The sequence below is a fragment of the Aspergillus pseudotamarii genome, assembly GCF_009193445.1.
Source record: "Aspergillus pseudotamarii strain CBS 117625 unplaced genomic scaffold BDV38scaffold_4, whole genome shotgun sequence".
NCBI lineage: Eukaryota > Fungi > Ascomycota > Eurotiomycetes > Eurotiales > Aspergillaceae > Aspergillus > Aspergillus pseudotamarii.
In genome coordinates this window covers 748,689-775,515 of record NW_022475018.1, presented here as the reverse complement: position 1 = coordinate 775,515, position 26,827 = coordinate 748,689, and the positions used below count along the sequence as shown (strand labels likewise).

General features: G+C 48.2%; 10 protein-coding genes and 1 non-coding gene across 11 annotated transcripts; 2 read left to right on the top strand and 9 right to left on the bottom strand.

Moving 5' to 3' along the window:
• Positions 1–457: 457 nt before the first annotated feature.
• BDV38DRAFT_278167 (putative CUE domain protein) lies at positions 458–1,900 on the top strand (the record flags this gene model as incomplete). The annotated part of the gene is made up of 1 exon (XM_032058659.1): positions 458–1,900. The coding sequence occupies one exon, from the start codon at positions 458–460 to the stop codon at positions 1,898–1,900; it is 1,443 nt and encodes a 480-aa protein (XP_031918711.1).
• Positions 1,901–2,280: 380 nt separating this feature from the next.
• BDV38DRAFT_278166 (uncharacterized protein) lies at positions 2,281–2,671 on the bottom strand (the record flags this gene model as incomplete). The annotated part of the gene is made up of 2 exons (XM_032058658.1): positions 2,281–2,349; positions 2,411–2,671. The coding sequence occupies 2 exons, from the start codon at positions 2,669–2,671 to the stop codon at positions 2,281–2,283; spliced, it is 330 nt and encodes a 109-aa protein (XP_031918710.1).
• A 277-nt stretch (positions 2,672–2,948) lies between these two features.
• Positions 2,949–4,178, bottom strand: BDV38DRAFT_278165 (putative ubiquitin-conjugating enzyme; the record flags this gene model as incomplete). The annotated part of the gene is made up of 4 exons (XM_032058657.1): positions 2,949–3,032; positions 3,118–3,872; positions 3,956–4,050; positions 4,117–4,178. The coding sequence occupies 4 exons, from the start codon at positions 4,176–4,178 to the stop codon at positions 2,949–2,951; spliced, it is 996 nt and encodes a 331-aa protein (XP_031918709.1).
• A 247-nt stretch (positions 4,179–4,425) lies between these two features.
• Positions 4,426–6,479, bottom strand: BDV38DRAFT_267840 (uncharacterized protein; the record flags this gene model as incomplete). Its single annotated transcript, XM_032056659.1, has 4 exons — positions 4,426–4,647; positions 4,717–5,268; positions 5,313–5,717; positions 5,880–6,479. The coding sequence occupies 4 exons, from the start codon at positions 6,477–6,479 to the stop codon at positions 4,426–4,428; spliced, it is 1,779 nt and encodes a 592-aa protein (XP_031918708.1).
• Positions 6,096–8,382, bottom strand: BDV38DRAFT_235375 (uncharacterized protein). The gene is made up of 2 exons (XM_032053335.1): positions 7,501–8,382; positions 6,096–7,421 (listed from the first exon to the last, which is right to left on the bottom strand). The coding sequence occupies exons 1-2, from the start codon at positions 7,952–7,954 to the stop codon at positions 6,796–6,798; spliced, it is 1,080 nt and encodes a 359-aa protein (XP_031918707.1). The 5' UTR covers positions 7,955–8,382; the 3' UTR covers positions 6,096–6,795.
• Positions 8,383–8,402: 20 nt separating this feature from the next.
• On the bottom strand, positions 8,403–11,886 carry BDV38DRAFT_127962 (putative homeobox and C2H2 transcription factor). The gene has a single exon (XM_032051253.1). The coding sequence runs from the start codon at positions 11,356–11,358 to the stop codon at positions 8,779–8,781; it is 2,580 nt and encodes an 859-aa protein (XP_031918706.1). The 5' UTR covers positions 11,359–11,886; the 3' UTR covers positions 8,403–8,778.
• Positions 11,887–13,267: 1,381 nt separating this feature from the next.
• BDV38DRAFT_t35 lies at positions 13,268–13,339 on the bottom strand. Its single transcript has one exon. It is a non-coding gene; the product is annotated as a tRNA-Glu (tRNA).
• A 265-nt stretch (positions 13,340–13,604) lies between these two features.
• On the bottom strand, positions 13,605–14,432 carry BDV38DRAFT_267838 (LamB/YcsF family protein; the record flags this gene model as incomplete). Its single annotated transcript, XM_032056658.1, has 2 exons — positions 13,605–14,315; positions 14,382–14,432. The coding sequence occupies 2 exons, from the start codon at positions 14,430–14,432 to the stop codon at positions 13,605–13,607; spliced, it is 762 nt and encodes a 253-aa protein (XP_031918705.1).
• Positions 14,433–15,580: 1,148 nt separating this feature from the next.
• BDV38DRAFT_235368 (bifunctional urea carboxylase/allophanate hydrolase) lies at positions 15,581–19,253 on the top strand (the record flags this gene model as incomplete). The annotated part of the gene is made up of 6 exons (XM_032053334.1): positions 15,581–16,228; positions 16,290–17,593; positions 17,655–17,808; positions 17,862–18,291; positions 18,379–18,782; positions 18,870–19,253. Coding segments are annotated over exons 1-6 (3,119 nt in total), but the record flags the coding sequence as incomplete, so codon positions are not given.
• On the bottom strand, positions 19,243–20,724 carry BDV38DRAFT_235365 (putative JmjC domain protein). Its single transcript, XM_032053333.1, has one exon. The coding sequence runs from the start codon at positions 20,666–20,668 to the stop codon at positions 19,343–19,345; it is 1,326 nt and encodes a 441-aa protein (XP_031918703.1). The 5' UTR covers positions 20,669–20,724; the 3' UTR covers positions 19,243–19,342.
• Positions 20,725–21,149: 425 nt separating this feature from the next.
• BDV38DRAFT_235363 (GTP-binding protein Obg) lies at positions 21,150–23,197 on the bottom strand. Its single transcript, XM_032053332.1, has one exon. The coding sequence runs from the start codon at positions 23,055–23,057 to the stop codon at positions 21,405–21,407; it is 1,653 nt and encodes a 550-aa protein (XP_031918702.1). The 5' UTR covers positions 23,058–23,197; the 3' UTR covers positions 21,150–21,404.
• Between the last annotated feature and the right edge of the window lie 3,630 nt (positions 23,198–26,827).

Genomic DNA, 26,827 nt, shown 5'->3' with positions numbered 1-26,827 from the left:
GAAGTTTAACCACATCTGATGCTGCAATAAAGCACAAGCAATGCCCCATCCTACAGACGCCCTATAATTACCACGCGAATAAGATTGTAGGTGGTCAAACCAACGGACTTCGGGGGTATTTTGACGCCGATGAACGAATCAGTCGGCATATCGTGGATGTCGAATTTTTGGGGGGGCGGGCTCGGTTCTAGCGTACAGCTCTGTGATACCTTGTGCGAGGATGCGTCGGTGAACATGTTAGCTGGGGAGGATGAGTCAGAGGGATGTACAATACACAGCTACTACTATTCATATACTACTAGTACTATGTACAAGAGGTTTACTACTAGTACTTCCACGGTATGCTTCTCAACACCTGATTGGTCACTTACGCAGCAATCACGTGGCTCGGAAATATTAATCGCATCTTAACTTGACTCTTTCATTCCAAAGTCTCATCACAAACCCATAGACTTATATGCCTCATGGCTTCAAATTGGAGTCGCGAGTCCTATCTATGGACCGTTTCATAACCCGGAAGAGGCCACGGCCCAGCTCACCAATCCCGCAGGCGGCATCACCATCAGAATCGCCACTCCTGGATGAGGACTCAACAGATGTAAAGCTAGCACTCCTCGTCTCACTTTTCCCAGATATTGCACAGGAGACCCTCCTAGATGTTCTCGTTTCAGGTGGTGGGTCGGTGGAAGTCGCCGCATCTATGATTGCAACACAAATCCCTCCCACCAAGAAGCGGGTGGTGCCGGGTACACCATCTATACAGACGTCTTTGACGTCCCTTGTCCTCCAACCAGACGAGGGGAAAGAGTCACCCATCAAACGAAGACCACTGACTAAGAAGGGGAAAACGCTACATCTATACTCCCCAGAGGACGTCGCGGCCCACACGCCATGTACAATCATCCACAATTTTCTTCCAGCGGAGCAGGCCAGTGCACTCCTCCTAGAGCTTCTGGAGGAATCCAAGTATTTTTCTAGATATAAGTTTCAGCTATTTGATCGAACAGTTGAGAGTCCTCACTCAGCTAGCGTATACGTTTCTACACCGGAGGAGTACCGCCAGCACACATCAGAATACACGTACGGCGGGACCTACCGGTCGAATGTGCGTCAGATCACGCCGCATATGCAAGCTGTTTCCGCCAAAGTGCAATGCACTGTGAACGATGAAGTACGTCACCGGATTAAAACCTTCTACCCCGGCGGAGAAAAGCTCAAGTACCAGTCTCCGAAAGAATGGATGCCAAATGCCGCATTCGTCAATTGCTACGATGGTCCTACGGAGAGCGTAGGGTATCACTCGGACGAACTGACTTACCTTGGTCCGCGAGCCATCATCGGTAGTCTGAGCTTAGGCGTAGAACGAGAATTCCGCGTCCGGCGGATCGTACCCAACAATGATGATGAAGAGACCCCTCAAAGTGAAAAAGACACGCCTGCACCACAACCTGAGCCGAAGCAGTCACGAGAGGCATCTGACGTTCGCGCTGATGCTCAAGGTCAAATTTCCATTCATCTCCCCCATAACTCTTTGCTGGTTATGCATGCCGAAATGCAAGAAGAGTGGAAACATGCCATCGCACCTGCCCAGACAGTCTCACCACACCCTCTTTCCGGAAACCGCCGCATTAATATCACTTATCGCTGGTATCGCGACTCCCTTCATCCACGGAACACCCCTCGTTGTCGGTGTGGTATGCATGCCATTCTGCGCTGCGCTCAGCGCAAAAGGGAAACTAGAGGGAGGTATATGTGGACGTGTTATGGAGGCTTTGCCCCTGGCAAAAAGAGCTGCGGTTTCTTCCAGTGGGCTGAGTTCGATGACGACGGGGAACCAGTCTGGAATAAGAAGCAGTCTGAAGATAATGCGCCTATCTTGAGAAATTTTGTAGTTGAGTAATATCATTGTTAGGATAGTGATCGAGGTAGTCAATTCTTATTATAGTCTTCGCATTTGCCTGCATCATACTCCAACTGTATTACTTATTGCATGGCGAATCTCTGCCGTTGCAAAACTAAGAAAAGAGATGGTGCGTTTTAAAGCCTGTATCACACCTCCAAAGTTGAACAAAAGTTAAAGAATCACAAAATTCATCCTTGATTATAAACCATTAAGTATAGGACCAGGGTACGGATGAAGCATAGGAATTTTACCCAGCCTGCAAGTGACGAAGCAACCACCATCTCTTAGCTAAGATTGACTCGGCCAGCAGCAACTAATCCTCCGGTAACAGTCTGCAACACCAACCGGTTGACATCTAGTAGTAGTCGAGTACTCATCTAATCAACGGTCCGAAATTGCGAGTCACGGATCAGGATAGGGATAACGGCGTGGTTCAGGTACATCGTCTTTATTTTCTTCAGCTGCCTCCCGTCGCCGAGAATATGGAACCAAAGCCCTCCTTCAAACCATGTCCTTCTCCTGGTCTGGTTCCTGTTTTACACAGGGCGCCGGTGGAGAGATTGTTATATCGGGGATGTCAGAACTGCCGCGAGCAGCGGCTCTCTCCTTCTGTCTCTCCTGAGGATTGATGCAAAAAAGATAGTGAGTGTGAAGCCGACCACTGCAGGCCCCCGAAAGAGCCAGAGCCATCATGAAGATGACGCCGATAAGGAATATCGGAATAGTAACTAATCCAATGACGACGAAGGTATCGTAATTCTTAGCCATGCTTGCAGGTATATTTACTTCGATGGATGCGGCGGGTATTCGGTATGCAAAGAGCTATGAGGATGTTTTTGGTAGGTAATGGACAGATCTTGAAGAGAAGCCTTCTACCCCGTTGCGGAAAATCGTCGATATACATAAAACAGCTTCTTCTTTGGGAAAGAGCGTGCCAAAGGGCGCTAAACGCGAATGAGGAAAAAAGAGGGCCAGGGTTTGTACAGATATTAATTCTTTCCTGTATACATGGACAATGAATTGGGTATAAATCGCAGGGATCGAACTACTGGTGCGCTGCTTCCGCCCGTGGGTTTATCATCTCTTTAATTGAGGTCAACGTAGCGTCGTCTAATCGAGAGAAACGTATCTGCAAGCTTCGGTCAGCGATAGTCACCACGAGCTGCCTGTAGGGTCCAGCGATTCAGGGATCACTGAGAGGAGGCTCTTCTTACCGTATCCTCAGTTCCTCCACTTCGGGTCGCATTGCCAAACAATGTTGCTTCCGAATGACTCGCCTCGACCTCATCTTGGACACGCTTAGCCCAAATTCCATCCCAGTGCCAATCACCGGGAAGCCGCGCCTGCGGGGTTCCTCTTTTAGAGCTACTTGTAAAGGCCGAGTTACTGCTATCTTTTCTGTGAGCCTTCCACGCATGCCAAGCGCTTGGATTTCCAGCAGCTTCGAGTGGCAACGAGTCGAGAACTGTTTCGTCATCGAATGTAGAGCGGATATAATTCAATAAAGCAGTAACCGGGACATTTTCCCCTAGTTCCACTAGTTTCTCCTCTGGTGCTGAGGTAGCACTCTCCTCTCGATCAATATCCCCTTGATTCTTCGACGGAGATGTAGGTCTAGAGGCGTCGTTTTGGTGCTGAGGCGAGTCCTTGCCGGCTGCATCAACACCGATATTGGAGCCACTAATACTCACAGCTCTCGAAGAGTCTGCTGAATTGACCACACTTCGTTTACCTCGGCCAAACCAGTGGGGAAATCCATGTCGGAGACTAAATCCGCCAGGCGGTAATCGCTCCTCGTCTGAAGCACTGACGGGATCTTCGCTCGAAGCATTTGTGCTAAAGGTATATGTCGTAAGGGGAACGATCAACGGATGGAATACATCGGTAGAGAAGGTCACCAAAGGTGGGAGATCGGGATATGAAGGTGGAAATCGGATCTGGAAACGGAGGATAGCAGAAGCATATGGACCTAAACATCATCAGAAAAATTAATTAGCTCTAGGTTAGTTACAAGTGGTTTTGCTTATCCTAATCAGAAGAAATATATCATACCACTACGAACGAATAAGACACCCGTCCAAAGAGTAGGATCATTCGGGGCAGGGCTCACATAGAGTCCTGGAGGGGCTGCATGATTTAAACTCGCACTACAGTTGAAGTATGTCAATTTGGCTTCGTTCTGTAACGAAATAAATAGAGTAAGCATAACTCACAATTCCAGGAGAAGTTGGTGTTTACGCAGAGCGGGGATATTAGGCAATCTGGAGGTGGACATATTGCTGCATGAGACGGTGATGCTGCTGCTGAGTTACCGCTTAGGAACACGCGACGGCTACTCTATTTTCTGGCAGAATTATTTGAACGCTTCCGCGGGGTGGCTCATTGAATACCTAATGTACAGAGTATCTTTGGCACAGTCAGCGTCTCCGGTTTATCATACCGTAAAAAGCGATTTGTTTTTCACTCAAAAAAATCCATTGTTGTTCCTGAAATGTACTCATTATGTTACATATTTTACAGATCTAAAGAAGCTTTTTGCTGGAATTCATAGCACCAAAATATACAGTCAAACCCCTTTTCCTCGGTCGGAGGTTCTGAGGTTTGACTATGGCGGTTTCATCAAACCGCCTTCCTATTTCAATAGGGCGGTCAAGCTCCCCAGCATCCTTACAAAAGAAATAGGTTATGTCCGCTATCTCCGAACACCTACTATTACATTTCTCAAGCCCCTTCTCCATTGACTTCTGTGGAAATTCTAGAGTGATAATATTATTATCATGAGTTCCTATCGAGCTAATCCTCCACTGCCTTACGTCTGTCTGCCTCATTAGCTCTACTAATATCCCCTGGTTGTCCAAAATCTCATCTTCATCAGAGTCTCCAACGTCGAACCAAGGATGCTTGTATACATGCCTTTCATTTGCTAGGTACCCAGTTGATCTTAACCATCCAAATATTCCTCGTGTTGGATTCGCTGACAAGTCATCTGACAAGCAATCAATGGAACACTGACTTGGGGTACTCTTGAGGACAGAGTCAATCTGCGTAACATTGTCATCTGGTTGATGGGCGTCAGCCCCACGGGCTTCCAAGCCTTTTCCGTCTGCGAGTTCCCAGTCCCATGCCTGGTACTCTAAACAATGGCAATTGTACTGGGCATGTTTGTGGGCCTCCAGCTCGGAATCGTTAAGCAAAGTTTCCCCGATAGGCCTCCATGGCCACACAGGAGGTCTAGCATAGGAACCACAGCCGATGATATGAAGTAGTCGGCATTCGTCCTCACGTCTGATCACTTTGTCATCACTTACACCTGGTCTCAGCGTAATGAATGGCCCTACTGTGCCTGTCCATGCCGCGGTGTGAAGCTCGACAGCTACACACCCAGTCTTTATAGCCTTAAAGCCTTAACGTTATCCACAAGCATAGCTCCGAGCCACAGTGGCGCTAACTTTGGTAGACGTGTTGCAAGGATTTTGAGGAGCTTCACGATATTCCCTGCCTGCGTCACTGGGTCTAGAACGGCGAATGCTGCACTCATCCAGGCCGCCACCGAGTTACACTCGATGTCTGGGTTGAAGAATACGATGTGAAGCAGGGATCGAATGCCCCACACATCACAGCTTAACATCATGTAGCGAGGAAGAAGGCCGTAGTGCTCATAAGTGTGAATTGATGGAGAGTATGGCAAGTCAAGTGAGTATTTAGAGGTAGCACTCATTTTCGGAGCAGGGAGCGATGTTGACTTGGTCCAAACAAAAGGGATGCAAAGTGCTGTAGACAAGGCCGCCGAGCATTGACCATATACTCCACAGCCCTATGTGAAGAAGGCGGTCTAATTTCGGCGTTCGAAGACTGTTTAGTTCTTAACTGTGTGACGCCAGATATCGCAACAGCCCAAGGCGAGACATACGTCCTCCCGCTATAGTCTTTGTGCTCCATCCTTCATAAGCTGAAAGATTGCTTCCCACCAATGCACTTCATCATCAGTAGCATCATCACCAGTGTCTACTTCAATACTGCTTTGTGGCATTGGGGCCTCACATCGGAGAGACTCTTTCTTGAAGGTAACCATACACCAGTGCTCAGGAGATCTGTTCAACAATGCAGACCATCGAGCACTCCGTATATACGCCCAAGCAAGAAATAATACTGCGATGTAGTTGCCCTCGTCGTACCCCTCAAGACCCTGAACGCCAGGCCATTCTGCGAATGGGACAGAATCTGAGAGCTCTACATTCATTGCAGCTTGAGTCGCAAGCAGAACCGTGCGGTGTATTTCTTTAGGCCCCAGCCGGCAAGTCCCGTGGGAGGTTTTCCAAGTCGAATGACCATTGACGTAAAGAGTTCCTGAGCTCTCGCTGCATTTTAATGGGACTGACTCGTTTTCGGGGATCAACCCATGTCCAAGGAATGATGGCGTTCGGCCGAAGATGCGTTTGAGATCAATGCATTCAATTGGGAGAGTAGTAGGGCCTTCGAGATCGACATAACTGGACCATAATGCATAACTTCCACGTAACACACGATCAAACCTCTCCTTGGTAGGCTTAACAACATCATCATTATCGTCACCCATAGTAAACCGGGGGTAATGTGCCGAACAAGCTGTGGCCTGTCGAATTGTACAGCATTCACAACGACACCGTTAATTAATTGTCACCCCCTGATTGAAAAGTAGAACTGTTCTATAGGGAAAGAAAAGGATGCGACAAATAAAACAATGGATTGCGGTTGTTAACACTAACGCAAGGGGTCTATTTAAATACTAGTAGGCAACAATCAGGCAAACGCACCTGCCCTTATAGCATCCCGACCTCTGTCTCACCAATAGCCTCTGGTCCACCGTCTATTGAACATCTCCACATAACTTATACAGCAATTAAGGGCCAACCTCAAGTACTTGGCATCGGTTGCAGTTGTGTCCCTCCAGCCACACCGGCATTTGGCCGAATGAACCCTAAGATGGTCATGCCCTCGCCAATCCCCTCGTAAATTCCACCTGCAATCCCCTCAACCCACCATGCAGCCAGGCTTGACACCGCAACACCTACTTTCCCATCATGAAGACTGAGGACCGTTGTTCCCAGACTCAAGCTCCTTTTACCCAAGCTATCGGCAGCATCTAGGCTCGCCGACACGACACGCTCGGTAACCCGATGGGACCGTTCGAATTGGTAGAGTCTATGCAGCACAATCTTGAGGTAGGGCATCAGGAACTGAAGCAGGAGAAATAAATGCACAATACTGGAGGCCAGTAGCCGGTGGAGATAAGATCGCTCTGCCGGATGCCTTGTGTTCACAGGTTGATTGACGAAGCCAACTGCAGAAGGTGAAGCGAGAGAGCTGGAAACTCTGCCAGGGAGGGTATTTCTGATTCTTGCAGTTTCTTCGTAAGTCAAGTCGGCAGGTAGAGCCTGAAGAAGATAGCATAGTGCATCCATGTACAATGACCGCACCAGGTGGCTGTCACAATCGCGTCGCTGGGCTTCTACTCCTGCATGTTGAAGGAATTGAAATGCTATATGAAAAGAGTCAGAGGTGGTCTTATACTTGTCTACATCTACAACACATGTTAGTATGTTGATATGGGTGCATACCTGGAACGATATGATTCCAGCGCAGTCCTGACTCCTCTTCATATTTGGACATCGCAAACCCCATAGACTCTACACCTTTTTTCTCTTCGAAAGTTGTGATATAACTAGTATCCGATGACTTCCCGGAAACCGAAGAGCCACACGAGTCATGACCGTTACTACTACTGCCCGCAGTAGCAGGGCGTTGCAGGTCCCCCGAGGCCAAATCGGACTTTTGTCCGTACAATGTCAACTCCGGCTCAGATAAAGATGGAGAGAAGTTATGATCCTTGGGTTTGTGGCTTGTTCTTGCTGCGTTTATATTTGAGTCCGACTGCGCCGCGCGATGGAGCGAAGGATAAAGACGGGGAATGTGCCGCCGAATAGCAGCCGGGAGGAAGTCGGGAAGCCCCTGAGAGAGAATCATTGTGTCTCCCAGAGTTGCCTGCTCGTCCATTGTCTCTATTTTCTCCATAGTTGTCTTTGTGATAAGCGCAGGGCATCAGATGAGGGGCAATTTAAGGTCGGGTCTCGGGTGATAGAAACGAAGCTTGGATCTGACGCAGTAGTGTCATAATATCGGGATAGATGATCACTTGAGTATCACAATTCAGATGAGTCCGTCGTGGAAATATTTTGTGAGCACTTTCCAGCCATGATGAGGGCGAAACTACGGTTCAAATGACGCTGTAGTTGTTTAAACATCCGATCCATGCAGGGAAAAACCGTTGAGGCGCGAAAAACCTCCGAGTTTCACATGTCAAAGTGGCGATCCAACGACTTTTGACCCACAGTTTGAAGTCTTTCCGATAAGGAGACACTAAAGATAGATCCCAACTAGTAAACAAGTCACTGACATCTACAAACCCTAGACGACAGGCAGGCAAACGGTACTTACGACCTACACATCAGTTCCCGACAGCCAACAATTCATTTATAACAAAAAATGATTTATCAAACTGTCCCTGGTATTTCTTAGTAGTAAATTATGTGTCATTCCTAAGATCACGGGTACGCCCTGCCGATGATCACCCATCACATGCAACCAATCATCGGGCTTAGCGCTTACACATTTGCGCCCTTGACGCGATCATTAATTAGACGGAAGGCAAAATCGTCTTGGATTAATTTCATTATATAAACTAACACGCTGCCATGTCGGGAATCGTTGAGAAGCTATGCATGAAAGTTACTGAGACAAAGAAGAAAAGTCCCCCGAGAAAGAAAAACATACATCACGAAACTTTTGAACAGCTCCAAAATCACGGCCCACTATATACATCTCCTATCTCGTCACTCTCAGAAGCCACCCTTACCAGGTGATTGCGGCCCTTGATAAGGAACAGCATCGGTCATCAAAATGTCTGCGTGTTTTGGGCTGGGAATAGGGATGGGTGCAGACCCGACGTTAGAGTCGGGCAAAGTGTCCACTTTACTTTCGTCTCTTCCAGGAAGGAGGTCACCCTCATGCTGGCTGTTTCCCCCCAATTCCAATCCTTGTAAGTCATCCAAATCCAGCTCCCCATAACGGTCATTCAACTGCTGCAGGAACTCAGGATCAAATCCCATTTGCACGAACGGGTCCACTGAGCCGCTCATAGGCGTCGAAAATGATGAGACACCAGCTGAGAGACTACTTCCCCAATCAGTGGATAAGCCAGAATGTGCCACAGGAGGTACCATTCCAAAGCTACCAGCGTAGCTACCATTTGAGCTCGCTGGAACGCTCGCTGCCGCTGAGGACCGACCCGTGCTTAGGAATGCGGGACTCTGGAAGCCAGAGCTAGAGTGACTTTGGCTGAAGGGAAGACGATGGAATATACTCCGAGCTACGGAGTTGGTCTCAACTGGCGGGCGCCGTAGACCACCTTGGGCAGCATAAGGTGGTTGCATCCCCAAGTTAGCGAATTGAACATCCTCTGAGCCCGGAACGTCTTCAAGTCCAGCGACACGTTTAAGAACTCCAAGCCAGACTGGGTTATCCGCGCAGGTCTGGTTCCAAGGATCGGCATTATCATAGATGATGCGCCGGGCTTCATCTTGAAGCATCTGATCCGTTGGGGTAACACCAGCAGCCATACGGTTATGTATAAAAACCATTAGTTCGCGCTGGAGACGCTCATAGCAGTTGGCGTCTCCTGGCACGGTCAAGCTTGGCGATTGCCCTGTGGCGCGTGAAGGTTTGTAAGGATCCAATGTCAACTTTTCCTGGCCGATGAGGTACGGGGGCATCGCGTTCTCGACCAAGTTTTCGACATCGGGATCGAAACCCCAATCTCCCTGCCATTGAGTCATGTCGGCACCACTCTTGAAATGGGAAGCTAGGTGGTCAACTCGGTCTTTCCACGTTGTGAGAATAGTTGCACAGAATCCGCACCGCGATCTTATCTCGCAGGTATTACTTCGCCATTTATCCATTGAAGGGTGGAACTTCACGTCATGCACCAACCTCAGATGTTGATTGAGATGGTCCTTGCGATAGAAGGCTCGCTCAGAAGGCGATTTCTCTTGGCATGTACTGAAATTGTGCGATTCAAGATGGTCGTTATCAGGATTAGCCGCCATACAGAATACACAACGGTTTGCGCCGTCCAGGAAAACTACACCTCCCTGAGGCGAGCAGGTCCACTTCTCCAATGCTAAGTGCAGCGATTTCTCATGTCGTTGCCAATCATACTTGGTCTGGAAGGAGTCGGCACAGAATGTACACTGGAAGATACGAGTGCTGCGAGTCTTTTGTTGATTGAAAGCGTTCACGGGTGCTGGAGCTTTACGGCGGCGACGACGTTCCTTTCGGTCCATGGAACCGAATGACCCCAATGAGGATCTATGGGAGAAGGCGGAGGCGAAGGACAGGTCAGATATAGATGAGTGGGTGGCTGACCGACTTGTCTCTAAGCTACTAATAGAAGGGGCACGGAATATATTTGAGTTGCCATGGCTTGAGTCATTGCTTGACCCAGTCTTCCGAGAATGTGAGCGCACGTGACTCGATTGAGACGGTCGCTGCCGAGCAGAATCTAAAGGAGTGTTCACCAAGGCTCGGAGAATATCAGATGTAGCAGCAGGTTCGTTTTCAGGTGGGGAGTGCTTCCAACGCTCAAGTGGAGTCATGAGAGTTATATCCAGTTGTTGTTGCCTCGGGATATCCATAGCACCGGGAACCGGAGAGCTGCTGCGTGGAGCGGGACGAACTTTACCACGCCGTCTGGCATTGGCAAGCCAATTGCAAATTTGAGTCCGCTTCAGCCCTGTACGCTGCTTCAATTCATCCTTCTCCTGCTCGTTTGGATACGGGTGGTCGCTATGCTCGTATAACCATGTCTTGAGAACGCGGACTGCGTCGCGCGAAAGTCGCGAACTACCTTTTCCCCCGCGACCATCGACATCGCCAACAAAGGTTGCACCGTAAGCCGATTTAAGTGCTTTCTTCCCCGTTAAGCCACCGGTTGGAATGTAGGTATTCTCATTGATCGGGTGTAACGTGTCCAGAAATTTACCAGGTGCTTTGGCATGGGTGAAACTACACTCTCGGTAGAGCGAGATGCAACAGGTACACCCACTGTTTTGCATGACACCCCTGTTGGCAACAAAACAGTCCAGTCCCATGTTCCTGCAAAAGTCACAAGGCTCTTTAGCACGACCCATGGGATAGACACCGTTATCCATGACCGGACCCGGGGATTGCTTGATGGCGGGTTCAACATCTTGCTCCGGCAAATTGTTAGGGAATTCCGAGGGTTGATCCAGTAGAAGTGACTTGTAGTTGGCAACAGCATCGTCATTTTCATCGAAATCCCTGCTGTCCGAAGCCACATCATCGTCACGAACTTGAGACTGGGACCCATACGAGGCCCCATCGAAATCAAAGAACTCCATTTTCGTGGTGATGCTCCAATTTAACTCCGTTACGAGTCAACTAGAAGCTGTGGTGCTTCAGTGGCACCAGTCTAGGGAAATGAAAATAATCAATGCAGCCTCAATGGGAAACAAATCGCCGATGAATAAAGATAACGGTTAATACTGAGAGGGAATGGGTAGTGGGGGGAGGATGGACGACGGGGTCTGAGAAGTAGGATACGGTTTTTTCGTCTGGGGTATCAAAAGCATGCCGAAACCAACCCTGCTACTAGTACTAGCACCTTCGATGTTTGGACCACATCCTTCTACCTGTCTTTGGTCTTGGGACACGCCTTCAGAGCGTGAAGATCGTATTCGGCCCCAATCGGCACCGCCGAAGACCCATATCAAATTATAGAGATAACGACTTTATCGATAACCCATGGGCATGGTGATCTCGGTTATCCAATGGCTGATTGACAGCGAGAAAGAATCAAAGAAAGACTGGGTCACGACTCATCTGCACGCCCTTCCAATGACAACGCCATGCCTCTTTCGGCCAAACATGTCTGTGCGGGGGTTTTCCCACGCCCGGACTAACCCAAGATAGTAACAATGAATCATCGGGCCGTTTTCTCCGACGATATCGGAGCCCGGAGTTTGAGAAACTCTCCCCCTACTAAGTACAAGTACATCCAAATATTCGATCTTCTCCTCCGTACGGAGTATGCTGCGAAGAATTAACAAAACAACCGAAACTTGGCATGAAATCAAGCGTTATCGATTCTACATAATTGCGGCTCCCATATTTACTGTCCTTGCCCATGTGATATCTACACACTGCCCCATGTTTCATAAGCTCTTGCGCTAATGCAAACGCCATCACCCGTTAAATATACTAAACACGGATGGTCATTATGGGGCCACTACGACTAGTTTACCTACGACTACAATACATCACCCTATATCTAATCCTTGGTCAACTTTTCGGCCTAAGGGGAGTACACAGATATTTGCTGCTGCAGGTATCAAGCTTTGTCATAGTTAGCGTAATACCGCAACTCCGATTCTAACCATTCTCTGGGGGGAGCATGTCACCTCTGACGAGCTACATTATGACCTCGCCTGGCTGACGTGCCAAAGCTTCTCAGGTTCAATACATGAGACACTTTGTGATTAGATGTCAGGCAGTCATGTCTTGGTTTGATGGTATAGCACGGCATATCTATCAATCCACAGGAGACCATGAGACGATATACTTCCTGTGTGGGAAATGCATAGAATGAGGCAATGTCACATGTGAATATGTACGTGCAGGCCATGCGCGGTCTACGAATCTAAATATCATGGCGCTCTGGCAAGTACGTTCTATACCCTTTTCCATATTACCGGGTTGCACCAATGTTGGCCCCCGCGATGCGGGCTTTAGGCTCCCGAACTGACTTGCTTGGGGAGCATACCGAATAAGTCTCCTAAACACATCTTCGGTACATTCCAGTCTCTCTACTGTATATGCGTACAGGAGAAGACTCCATACAACTATAAACATCTGTTGTGTGTATGTGTCTATTCATTGCCTGACGTTACATGGAGGCTGCGCTTAACCAGTAGCAACTGATCATCACTGCTGAGTAAACTACCATTCGATGACAAGGATGGGGCTGGAGGCTGCGATGAGTACCTACGTCGATCCAGTCAGTATAACTAGGGATTGCCAGAACAACGACATAAGTACATACTACATGGCGCGGGGTTACTACAGTCCCATAACAAGTTCGGGGGTGATCGATACTCGTTTCTGCTGTATGATATAGACTGGTGAAAAAGGGAGAAGAGAAGAAGCGCAAAGGGTCTAGTATTTATTGATTGGACTGAGATAAATAATCTGCACAATGTTTGGTAGAGACTATCGTAGACTAATTACCAAGTCAATTGGACAAAAAAGTGATTCCGATACGGGGAATCGAACCCCGAGCTGCTGTGTGAGAGACAGCGATGTTAGCCATTACACCATATCGGATGTTGTTGAAGAGTGACTTCGTATCTTTATATATAAACCAGTTAATTTCATGCAGTACTTGTCTTGCATACATAGTGTTCTCATTCAGACCAACGTCGTTTACTCCGTTTTCCCTTAATGTTCAACCATTTCGATTCAACTTCACTAACCCTTCAGTAGCTTAGAGGTTATACATTCGATCCCACGACAACTTTCGTGTTACTTCTTGTACTCATGGTTGAGCGGAGGAAGATCATATATATATACATACACATCTCCCTCAGGTTCATTTCCCATGTTTCTGGTTGAATTCATCTGCCACCTTTCTTGTTATTTGAATAATATCCACGCAACCAGGTGAATCTGAATGGCAACAGATGGATACAGGATAATCTTTCAATGGCAGTTGCACTACAGTCCCATCGACCGCGGTCACCGACTGTTCTTCGACCTGTTGCCTGACATGTCGCTCCACATCGCCAAGGTCCCAAGGTTTCTTTTTCCGGTCAATGACAAGCATTCCTCTCGAGTCGTATTTGACGTCACCGTATAATTCGGCCCAGAATTCTATCCCAAGATCATTGGCTGCCTTCTCCATATTGGTCCCAGCAAGCCCAAAAACAGGCACGCCCTTGGGAATCCCAAGCATAACCGCTCTGGCTACCTCATAGTCTCGACACATCATCCCGTACAGTACCCCGTGGGGTTTTACGTGATTGAGGGGAACACCCTCCCGGTCTAAGAAACCTTGAAGTGCCCCCACCTGATAAATGGTCATAGCTGTGAGTTCCTCGGGTGACAGCTTCATCTCCCGTCGTCCGAAACCTTGGAGGTCCGGCAACCCGGGATGTGCGCCGATCCGAACATTATGGGCTTTACAGTTCTTAACAGTCTCCATCATGATAAGAGGGTCGCCACCGTGGAATCCGCAGGCAACATTTGCGATATCAATCATGGGGAGGAGTTCAAGATCAGGACCACAAGCCCAATTGCCGTACTACAGGCCATATTAACTACTTAGTATATCGACAGTGCAAAGCCAGGGGGAGGGAGAGCGACATACGGCTTCGCCCATATCACAGTTAACCAGTGCTTTCTGCTGTATTGGAGCCATGATGCATGGGCTTTTATGTAACCGACTTTCAGATTCCTCTGAGAATACAACAATCACGAAAATGTATTATTTGAAAACGAAGAGATCTTTAGATTGCGAGGGAGAGCTTCTTATGATATCAGCTTCCCACCCTAGCTACGCAAAGGAGGGGTGTGTCCCACTCTTATCGCTGCATTGACTCCGCACGCCTCCAATTTCTCCAACCTATTGCCATCCATCAACGCCTAACCCCAAATTTGAGACGACAACCTTCCAACTTTATCAAGGATCCGTGATTCGTATCTGAAGTCATGGCATCCCTGCTATTGGTCTATAGTGCCGAGGACTTTTCAACCTGGAGGGTGAAGGAGGTTGACAATTTGTCTGTCTACTCAGTCTATTAAACACCCGATACCACCCAAACGGCGAGACTTGTAGAATTACTATCAATGCACTCTGACTTAGGATGGAATCACTCCAGACAGTACTGGTCGCAAACCGTGGCGAAATAGCCGTGCGGATTTTGAAGACAGCAAAGTACGAATCTCTAGTCCATGCCTGTCGCTGGGCTTTGAACCCTAATCGACTGACTGCACTAGAAAGCTAAATTTGCGAACAATTGCTCTTTACACCGAACCAGACGCCGCTTCCGCTCACGTTCAACTAGCGGATGAGGCCTTCCTGCTTGATGGGCCACCTTCAAAAGCATACATCGATGGGTTTCTCTCCCGGTCTTCTCTGCAACGGCCACCATCTGACTGTATCTTAGAGATCAAATAATTGAACTAGCGAAGCGTAACCATGTGGACGCTATCATTCCAGGATATGGCTTTCTGTCAGAGAATGCAGACTTCGCAAGAGCCATTGCTAAGGCCGGTATGGTCTTTGCTGGGCCATCGCCAGAATGTATCGAAGCATTTGGGCTGAAGCATACGGCACGAGACCTCGCCACAAAGGCTGGGGTACCTATCGTACCTGGATCAACAGGCCTGGTGACGAGCGAGGAGGAGGCTGTGAAGGTAGCCAAAGACCTAGGGTTTCCGGTATGCCATCGGCTAACCTGCTTCCTTAGCAAAGCTAATATGTTGCACACCAGGTTATGCTCAAAGCTACCGCTGGCGGCGGTGGGATGGGTCTACTGACATGCAGTTCCGAAGATGAAGTACGCGAGTCGTTCGCTACCGTCAGGTCTAGAGGAGAGACCTTGTTCAAAAATGCCGGAATGTTCATTGAACGATATTATCCGTCTAGCCACCATATCGAAGTGCAGATCTTTGGAAATGGAGACGGCAAGGCCATTGCTATTGGCGAACGAGAATGCTCCATACAACGAAGACACCAGAAAATAATCGAAGAGTGCCCAAGTCCATTCGTCACCAGAAACCCCGGGCTCCGCAAAAGCTTGGGCGACGCCGCTGTTCGTCTTGCGGAGTCTATCAATTATGGATCAGCCGGAACGATCGAGTATCTTGTCGACGATGAGACTGGTGCATTCTTCTTTCTTGAAATGAATACCCGACTTCAAGTCGAGCATGGAATAACAGAATTATGCTACGGTGTTGATTTGGTGGAACTTATGCTGAATCAAGCAGATGCTCAACTTTCGGGAAAGAAGGGCCTTGAGGTAGCCTTTCTTAGGAGCATTCCAGTTGATGCTCCTTCAGGTGCCGCTATCGAGGCTAGAGTATATGCCGAGAATCCGACAAAAGACTTTGCTCCTTGTCCTGGAACATTACAGAATGTGGAATGGAAGGAACTGCCAGGGTCAAGGATTGACACGTGGGTGTACAGAGGCATTAAAATATCGGCAAACTATGGTGCGTTGCCTTTGACTTACATTCAGTAATAACAAGAGCACAAACTCATCTGAGCCAACAGATCCTTTGCTGGCGAAGGTCATGCTTCATTCCCCAAGCCGAGAGCAAACCATTGAGGGAATGAGGACGATATTAGCACAGTCCCGAATCTGCGGCCCCCCAACTAACCTGGAGTTTATGGTTGAGATTCTTACTGACGAACGATTCGTCGCCGGAAATACCCTAACCAGATTCCTGGCCGATTTTCAATGGAAGCTGTCAGCTATTGATGTTATGTCTGGTGGTGCTTATACGCTCATTGAGGACTGGCCTGGTCGTCCAACTTTGGGCAAAGGGTTCTGCCATTCCGGGCCAATGGATCCTTTAGCGTTCCGTATCGCAAACGCACTTGTGGGAAACCCCGTTGGGTTGGAGGCCCTTGAGATAACCTTAAGCGGGCCAGAACTACGTTTCCTGGGACCTGCACTCATATCTCTCTGCGGGGCGCCCATTGAAGCCAGCCTTGACAACGTCCCTGTACGTATGTGGTCAAGAATTAAAATAGAAGCCGGTCAACGGTTGAAGATTGGCAAGACCATCGGGAATGGCTGCAGAGCCTACCTAGCAGTATTCGGAGGTTTCTTGAACGTCGCCGAATGGTTCGGGTCGAAGTCTACATCTCCAATGGTTGGCGTCGGAGGTTATCAAGGTCGGCAGCTTGCATCCGGTGACTTACTGTCAATAACTAACAATGTACCCGATGGTCTTGGTAATCTCTCTATACCGGAGCACCTCATTCCCGAATACACTGACCATTGGGAGTTCCTTTCTATGCCGGGTCCTTACGATGAAGGGTATCTTACCCCCGATAGTATTGACATGCTGTACGAAACGGAATGGAAGATCTCCCACAATGCAGCAAGAGGCGGCATCCGTCTTCTCGGACCTAAGCCGAAGTGGGCTCGCTCGGATGGAGGAGAGGGTGGCGCCCATCCATCCAATCTGATAGAGTATGGGTACGCTATAGGCTCACTTAACTGGACAGGTGACGACCCTGTGATCTTCCCGCAGGATGCGCCGGATTTCGGCGGGTTTATTAGTAGTCACACGATCGTTAAGGCGGATCTGTGGAAGCTAGGGCAGGCGAAAGCAGGTGATACACTGAAGTACAGAGCTACTTCTTTGGAAGATGCCTTAGCATCACGCAACCATACAGAGAGATTTGTTCGCGAAGTTGTCAAATGTTGCCAAGAGGGAGGAAACTTTAGTAACATAGCTCCTTTGAAGGATACCCTCCCTCCAGCGCTGACGAAAGAGATACGTGGTACTGGAGTCGTTCACCAGATCCAGGAGCAGGGAACTCAACCGCTCGTTAATTATCGACAGGTAGGTAGTATTTGCAGAAGTGCTATAAGGTGCAATTAATGCTAATAAGTGTTTCAAATAGGCGGGAGACGACTATATCCTGATCGACTACGGCATGGGGTTCTTCGACCTGAACCACCGCTGTAGAGTTACTGCCCTGAAGAAAATCCTAAGTGAAGGCAATGGAGATATCACTTTCTCCAACGGGCTGGTCTCAATGATTGGATGTGGAAACTGTAAGATTCACTTTGTTAAGCAAGACGATATAGTTCTAACCCTGCGAATGAAGCCCTCATGCTCTACTACGACGGCACTAAACTCCCTCAGCATAAGCTCATAGCCCACCTCTGTGACCTCGAGACCAAGCTGGGCGATCTCAGCGAAGCTAAGATGCCCAGCCGACTATTCAAGCTTCCACTCGCATTTGAAAGCCAGCGCCAAAAGACCGCCATCGAACGATACATGGAGACACAGCGCCCTTACGCCTCCTACCTCCCAGACAACATGAATTTTGTTGCAAAGAACAACGCCTTCACAAAAGCAGAAGTCGAAAATATCTATCTAACTGCACGATTAATGGTCGTATCCGTTGGATTTTTTACAGCGCTCCCTTTAGCACTCCCAGTCGACCCGCGCCAGCGAATGAACTGCCCGAAAATGAATCCTAGCCGAGTCTATACGCCTGCAGGCTCAGTATCGTGGGGTGGTAGTTGCATGGCGTAAGTAGTGCTTTCTTTATATCCACACCAACCAGTTTTGTATGGTTTTGTCCAGCGAATCCTAACGGAAGATTCGTGCACATCTAGTTTATACAATGTGGACTCTCCCGGAGGCTACCAAATGACTGGAATGACGATCCCAGGCGTCGACATCCTAGGATCCAAGAGGGGATACACACCTGATAGACCATGGCTCTTCGAAGAATTCGACCAAATCACATTCTATCGCGTATCAGAAGAAGAATACGAAAAAGAGTTGGCCCTCTTCAACAGCGGCCGATACGAATACCAATGGGAAGAAGTGATTTTCGACATGGCAGAGCACAACAAGCTCCTCCGCGACACTAAAGAAGAAGTAGCAACCATCCGAGCACGCCAGCGCAAAGCACAAGCCGAGATGGACAAACTCGAGGCGGAACTCTTAGAACGATGGGCAAAGGAGAAAGCGGAGAAAGGTGTCCCGGTTGATGCTATTGAGAGTTTATTGAAAGGTATGTACAAACTTCTAGTCCATATTTCTTTCTGGGAATAAGGGAGGCATAGCAACACGAAAGAATGCTTACTAAGTGCCATTTTAGACCCTCAGATTCTTCCAATCGAAGCTCCGTTGAATGCTAATATTTGGAAAATCGAGGTCAAACAGGGTGACAAGCTCGATGAGGGCCAGGTTGTGGTTATTTTGGAGGCGATGAAACTCGAAATCGCAGTGCGAACGGAACTGCATGCCGCTGGCGCGACAGTGGAAAAGGTCCTGGTTCAACCGGGTGATTCTATAGAAGCCGGGAAGCCCTTGGTATTGGTGAGAAATAATTGAACTGGAAAGCTATCCGGCACTATGGTGTTTGTCCGAATCTTATACAACAATACTTTGATACCTGTAGGCAATGATCAATGAATTTGACAGGTAAATCAATGCCTGAATATGTTGACAGAAAAAGAAAGAGAAAACACCTGAACTCCACAACCCCATTCCTGCTCTTGAAGATAATAACTAGCCGATATAGGGTATCTGACAAGACACGTAAAGAACGCCATCGTAATCGTAAAGGTTTTATTCCCACCAAAAACTAACGCTGATTCCTGCCTTCAGGCCACGCACATAATGCCACCACCCAACAGGAATATATAAGCACTCCCCTTCTTGGAGGACCGTTTCAACGTATTCCGCCTGCATAAAGCCCGGCCACATTGCATCCCATTGGTCGGACTCGGCGGGGGAGAGTTCGATAGCTGCAAGGTCGACTTGCGATGTGTTGGACATATCAATGAGCCGTGGTTCATTGGCTTTACCGTCCGCATTATCTCTGTTCTCCGATGACTGGACGGCTTCCATTCCTTTCGGATATATTTGGGACGCGGGCGTCCTCGGAGAGTAGAGACGGATATACTTCGCGCCCACGACCTGGACCAGAATGTTATGGTACGGGTCATGGTGAAGAGGCGATATAGTCCAAGAGGGACCGATCCAGGTATTGATGATCGGATCAGCGGGGAGACCCAGCTCCGAAGCCGAGCTATCATTGTCATCATCGTGCTGGCTATCCTGGCCAGTAGATGCTGGCTGCGAGCCTGTCCCGTTAAGTTTTCTTTCCTGCTCCCAGAGCTTCTTCATGTATACCGGTGTTCCGGGTTCCGGCCCCGGTGGATCAATGTAGCAATAATCGGGGATGCAAATATCCTTTCGTAAAGCTGGAATCTGAGCCAGCAGATCGTGTTGTGCCATGTAGCCGGTATGCCCCTCATCGTCTTCGACCCCATCTTGGCACTGTTTACTGTCAAAATGGTTTGAAGACTGCATCTGGCCATGCCACAGATATCGGTCGACGAAGTCCCGGAATTCCATTATTCGTTGTCCCCATCCCTCATCTGTATACGATCGCCCAATCTCCACTGGAACAAGTCTCCGTCCGCCAAAGGTGCGATCGAACCAGTAATCTTTCGAGGCCCAGGGCCTACTCGACATCGCCGGCCAGTGTTCGACGGCATCGGTAATAACCAAGGGAGTCTTGACATGACGAATATGATGTTCGATAGAGTCGAATGAAGGAGCCGAAATGCGAGGGATGGGGTTTTTCAGCTCGGGGGCAGGGATAGTATCTGGTAAAAACAGCGGAGGAGAAAGTTTTCTGCGCTTCGCGGCTCGGTCTGATGTATCATCGATGTCTTGGGGGTTTTCACCCTTGGCCCCTCCATCTTCAGAGGATATAGTGGCATCCTGAAGCGCATCGAGTAGAGATTCGATGAGTGATTCGCGCAAAGGAGCACCGGTCATGATCAAGGCTTTGTCGAGAATGCGTATAGTGTGTGATAACCATGGCGCATTGGGGGACACCTTCAGCGCCTCCCGCTCCTTTCCACTACCCATGCATTTGTTCATGTCGCAGAGCAAATGCGGATAAACTGATACATTGTGTGTCGCATTGTCGTTGTGCGAGTTTCCTTCGCGTGGAAATTCACAGTTGTGGCATATGTTGAGACAAGCCTTGACGACAGTCGCGTCTGTGTACAGGCGTCGCCAGCATGTTTGGACATCTTTGAATGGGAAAACGCGTAGATTCGTATCGGCAAGATGCAGAGCCTCGTCCGGGGTATTTAAAACGAGTTCCCGATGGGCCTCAAGGTCGTGGTTGAGACATTCGAGGATGGGGTCGTCGGAGGCTGGATCTGCGATAGCGGAGAGTGCGATAGGAATGATTTGGTGGAGGTGAACCATTGTCTCCCTGGTGAGAGGTTTGAGAGACAATACCCGGATAGAATTGTTAACACCGGCACCAATATGTAAGTGGGGGTATGGTTAGAGAACGGTGGTTTGTAAAAGATGAGCATCGCATTTGTTGCGGCCACGCGTATTTTTTTTGGTTCACTCTAATTTTACCGCAACGTCATGCGGGGATTATTTTTTTAAGTCCGACAACAATATTTAGTAGCTCAAAATAAAGATTACAACAACCCATAATTTGAGGTTATTCAAGTAAATAGGTGCTTGAAGTTCTCAAATATCTCCAATGTGAATAATATACAAGGATCCTATAAGTACAAAGACTGAAGTCAAGATATCACTGTATAGTGAATATTACTTTGAATCCTAGCTGCATTTGCTGATCTGATGGCGATCATTGCAGGAACTCCATGACAAGTTTTGGAATGCGCTCAACACCTTCTCCTCTCATGGCGCTCACAGGAACTGCGTATATCTTCTCCCTCCAGCCATCAGAATGACCTCCGGGATGCTCAACCTGAGCGTTCTCCACAGCTGAAAGATAGCCTCGCAGTTTCTTGAACTGCTCCTGAGTCTCTGGCAGGTCAGCCTTGGTAGCTACAACGAACCAAGGTTTTGTGTGAATAGGGGGAAGAGTAAGATCGGGAAGCTCTGAGTTAGAGAACGTCTCAGGAACTTCGGACTGAAGCTCAGGTAGGCCATGGGTCGGTGGAACCCATGCGAGGGAATCATCCCCTTCTTTAAGCACTGGTTCTGTGTCACGTACCCGCTCGTACTCGCCGAGCTCATGCCACAAGTTCTTAAGTCCTTGGATGGGGTCTCCAGCACTAAGATCCACCACAAAAGCCAGGATACCCGCCCGCTCGATATGTCGCAGAAAACCTAAGCCCAAGCCACGGTCGAGATGTGCGTTTTCAATCAAGCCAGGGATATCGGCAATGGTAAAGTTAGTTCGCGGGGCCTTTCCCTTGGATTCAACCAGTGGCCGTCCTTTAAAATCATCGATGACGACCGTTCCAATGTTTGGCGACAATGTCGTGAATTCCCAGTTCCCAATCCGTGTGCGACTGTTGGTCAACGATCGGAGCAGTGTACTTTTTCCAGCGTTAGGCTTCCCAACGAGCCCAACATCGGCGAGCAGCTTCAACTCGAATTCTAACTCAAGGCGCATGCCACTTTCTCCTCTAGAGGCAAATTTCGGTCGATTAATCGAACGGGACACCCAGTGCGGGTTTCCCAAGCCACCGACACCCCCGGCAGCGAGCAGAATGGGTTTATCCATGTGTTGCGACAGATCAAGATGAATCGGGGCTTTTGGTTCCAAGGCAGCGATATGCTGTCTCCTAGGTGGGTTCCTTGGAAACACCGTGGTCAAGAAATCCGAAGGATTTGCCCCTGGATAAAGTACCCATCGATCGTGACGAATAGATGGCAGCCCAATCTCGTCTAATTCGTCGACTTCCTCGGGTTTCTCCTGGGCTCTCTGCCTTTTCCGAAGTGCCCATTCCTCTGCAACTGGATCATACCTGCTCACTTCACGCACCACTGTACCAACAGGCACCTGAAGGAGAACATCCTCACCTCGTCTGCCGCCTTTGCTCTTACCCTGTCCATTCTTCCCTCGGCCAGCCTTTATGACGCCCCTGCGAGCAAGCTTATGTAGACTCGTAAGCCCCTCAACGGCCTGGATGTAGATGCTCCCACCACTCCCGCCATCGCCGCCATTCGGTGGGCCTTCTTCAACGTATTTCTCCCGGAGAAACGACACACACCCGTTACCGCCTGTGCCAGCGTAGATTACCGAGCGACATTTATCCTGGAAAATGAATCGAGAATAGTCTTCGGGTGAGGGATTGAGATGCGAAGGTACGGAAGGCTGGTCGGGAGAGGTAGGGTTTTCTGCTGGTGGCACTGATTTGGCTTCTGTGCTGTACTTTCGATGATATTTCCAGGAAAGTCCTATCGATCGTTTCCTATTGGGTATATGAACAGTGCGTCGGAGGAGAGAAGGTAGGGTTCGTGATAAATATATTCGTTGCGTCGTCATTGTGCAGCACAAGCTGTGTCGCTCATACTAGGATGAGCGATTGGTCAATATAAAGCCTGAGAGGTAGCCTAAAATCAACTTAAAAGCATTTTCCTTCTTCCGTCTGACTTGTAAAGCACTTTATTCCCAAGCAATTATGAAGAGAGTATTTGATAGTCGATGTTGTCATAGCTCTGGAGCAAACCTTCTTTACACGTGACCTTAACAACACCTGATGATAAGTGATACATAGCGATGCCCTGTAAATCAGGCAAAACTGGACTCTTGACAACCACTTATGGACAATGACTTTCGTCAAGAATTGTGTTTTGATTTGGGCTTGACTAATTGAGAATCATGGTCTAAAATGTGCTGTAGGTATTTGTAGTCGAAAAACCTTTCGTTGTTACCCTAATCCATACAAGTGGTTACATTCTAGTCATAGAAAGAGCTATAGCAGATTTGCTTATTGAGTACTTTTGACATCCGGACAAATTGAAATGCGACACCACCCGGGTTGCTTAGGGTATCTGTGCTTCATCTCTGTTCCACAGTTCCTCGCAGCTCAATGTAACCCTGCTGCCGTTTCGATCTATAGGATAACCATGCTATACCGTCCAACTGCAATCACGAAGCCTGTTCCCTGCGCGAGATATGATACTTGTCAGCTTGCTATATGAGAGTTACAACGTCAACTATACAGCTAGCCTTACGAAACATACAGGGTCGACTAACAAATGAACTACGTGTTCACGAAAGTTCGCCCCTGACTAGCGGTTGCGGCGCATCGCAACTGCAAATGCGGGATGAGGCATTCACACGACAGAGAATTCGATTCCATGCTGTGACTAGTACATATGTATAACGGAAGACCCTGCGCTATAGCTCTGGACCAAATTTTCTGTGTAACCGTTGAACGGTTGCCTTACGAGATTGCAATAACTACTGCAAGGTAGAGTTACTATTGGTTTACATTCTCTCCTGGCTACCATAGTAACTATGAAGCTATTCCGCGATCCCCCGCGAGTATCACTTGGCGATAATTAAGTCCTGTATGAATGACTAGCATCGTCGGCCGCAGAACAAGGAGTGGAATACAGCACAGCGCCAAGTGGACACTTACCAAAAAACTAAGGCTAGTGATAGTGATAAACTGTGCATAGGGCATGGATAATATAAGGCATGTGGCATACCCTGTCTTTACAGACATTAATGGTAGAAGTCTACTGTAGCTCAACCATACCCTGGCCTTCCATGACTCGAACAAACGCTCCAAATAAGATTCCTAACCGCCATAGCCGAGCATGTAGAATGAGGCTAAACGTCAGAAGCGATTGTCCATGGTATTAAGCAGGTAATAGCAGGGGCAGAGTTCCGAGGAGATAGCGCGCGCTACTGTATACCTGCGTGATTGCGCCGGACGGCACACAGCAATGCGACGAACGTAGCAGTAGCAGCTGTGATTGACTATTAGACTGGATACTGTGAGAGCTAATAGCACCACTTGTCCGTGATTGAGCCTCGATAGTTATGCTGTATGTTCATGAAGTGGATAGTTTAATTTTTAACCGTACATACAATACTGTTGGTCAACAGCTGCATGGCGCCGTCGCAACGCAGCAGGCAAAGCCCCAAGACTGATTCTACATAACTTCGGCGTAACCGAGATTGCGAACAAGCGACAAACATCCAACGAACTCCTCATAATGGCATTGTCTGTCACATTGGCTCCAACAATTAATAATGGATAGATTGCGCAGTGGACATGTCACATATTGATATTCACCTGGTGGGGCGGGACTAATAGACGAGGCGCCAATAGCGCGTGGTTGAATCCTTCACACGATGGACTCGAATAGGGTTTGAGCTCATTGAGGACTAAAAAATGTCGATATGCTTAGTTCCTGGCTGATCAACAAGGATATTCCCAGTAATCCATAGATCGACCCAGATAATTCGCTCTCCTCGCGAATCGATACTTTGAAAATGTGATGGTGACAGATCAAGTGAGCCAATCAGCCTGGCCGGAGATGCTCTGCCGACTGAGTTCCAGCAAATGGATAGTTAAGCACGTACGCACACCCAGCTACCTTACGATCGGTAAACTCGATCCATGGAACCCTCACTTCTAGAGTTTGTTGAAGACGGGGGGGAATTAGGGAATATTTCCTGACCGGATGCGGTACATGAACCACGCATGACGAAAAGATTTGTCAACGAGGCCAGTCCAAAGTCCAGACCCTAAGAATGAGTCCGTACTTTTGCCAGCTTCGGGGGGGGGGAGAGGGGCGAAGCCAATTCTGGGGCGGAGGATCTCCTCTAGCGCTTGACTATGTGATCTGAACTTACGCTAGACTAGTTTATCGACGGCCTCACTTCATCGATACACAAATAAATCCTTGATTTACTCGGGACATCATTGTGGCGTCTGGAGGTCTGGACTGGGAGTTGGATCATATTTTCTTTTCCGTATCTTCTGATCTAGGCGGATTGTTGTCGTGGTTCCTTAAAGACTGTTCACTACTAACGGGTATCCTGACTCCAGAGGCCTAGACTTACGAGGGTCTAGAATCCATCATCGCAGTCCGGAAGTCTTAAACAGAAAGGCAGCTTCGCAGGAGAACAAAGGAACCCTGTTTCAATGTAATATGGTATCACGAGCTGGCCTACTTTGATGTATCATCACCGCAGGGATAACAACGTACCTTGCTGGAAATTGTGCATCTCATACCTGGTGTACTTGGCAGGGCGTTTCTTCAAGAGCGAACTTCGCTAGTATTACAAAAAGTCAGGATGGATGGATGGATGAGGTGGTCGGCCAGAATACAACTGGTGGGAATTTGTATCTGGTATGGGCACGATCGACATCAAGAGCTAGTTAGGAGATGATGCGTCGAACAGGGACAATGGAATAACAGGGAAGGAAAAAAAAAAAAAAAAAAAAAAACTTGGTTCTAGATTGCATGCATATTTGACAGCTGTGACAAATCATCGATTACCTACGCCGTAGATTAAGGTTGATCTCTCCGTGTCTTGCAAAGTCCACAATAGGTAAATGGTAAGAGTTCATTCCAACGATTGCCCGTGATGATTATACATTCATACTACGCGACTGTAATGGTGCTGGGCTATTGTGCATACACAAGGCAAATGCGGCATTTGGGCAGATATACAGGCTGTAGGACAGCATAGCAGGTAAGGTCAAACAGGTTTGTGTGACCTGGTGGCTATAAACGAGGAACAAACAAGCATGAAGGTGTTGGTAACTTGGTGAAGGCCTATAATGTGATCATAATGAAATAATTGATTACGTGCCCGGCATGCATAAACCTACCCACTTGGAATCAATATCACCTCTTTGTGATATGGCCAGGCTCCACCTGTATGTACATATGTACAGACACGCATACAGTGCAAATAAGCAAGGTCTCCCAAGAGGGCTAAAATTAGGTTGTCATCATATCTTAACCCTGCACATTGTACTGTGTACTCAGTACGGAGGACTCGGTAATTATATGACTGTACGATCTAGATTGTTGGACCGTGATAGATCCAATGGAATCTCTTTAGTTATTGGTAGTTCACTATCACAGGACCTGCATCTACAAAGCAAATCTTAAATCTACTGTAGGCTAGCGTAGTATAGATCGGCACATGATCTTCCTGGAGAGAAAGGATCGGGTCTATGATTGGCCTTGACGCAGACGTACACGACGTACTTTTACTACACAGTATGTACGTGAGAGTACGATGTAATATCCTTCCAGTTGGAAGGCTAAAGTTCCCCAATT

Bases quoted from the DNA above. Each gene is read 5' to 3' on its own strand.
- BDV38DRAFT_235365 (XM_032053333.1), bottom strand. From the start codon at position 20,668: ATGAACAAATGCATGGGTAGTGGAAAGGAGCGGGAGGCGCTGAAGGTG.
- BDV38DRAFT_235363 (XM_032053332.1), bottom strand. From the start codon at position 23,057: ATGACGACGCAACGAATATATTTATCACGAACCCTACCTTCTCTCCTC.
- BDV38DRAFT_127962 (XM_032051253.1), bottom strand. From the start codon at position 11,358: ATGGAGTTCTTTGATTTCGATGGGGCCTCGTATGGGTCCCAGTCTCAA.
- BDV38DRAFT_235375 (XM_032053335.1), bottom strand. From the start codon at position 7,954: ATGGAGAAAATAGAGACAATGGACGAGCAGGCAACTCTGGGAGACACA. The intron at 7,422-7,500 runs GTATGCACCCAT...CTTTTCATATAG, and splicing joins CTGGAATCATATCGTTCCAG to CATTTCAATTCCTTCAACAT.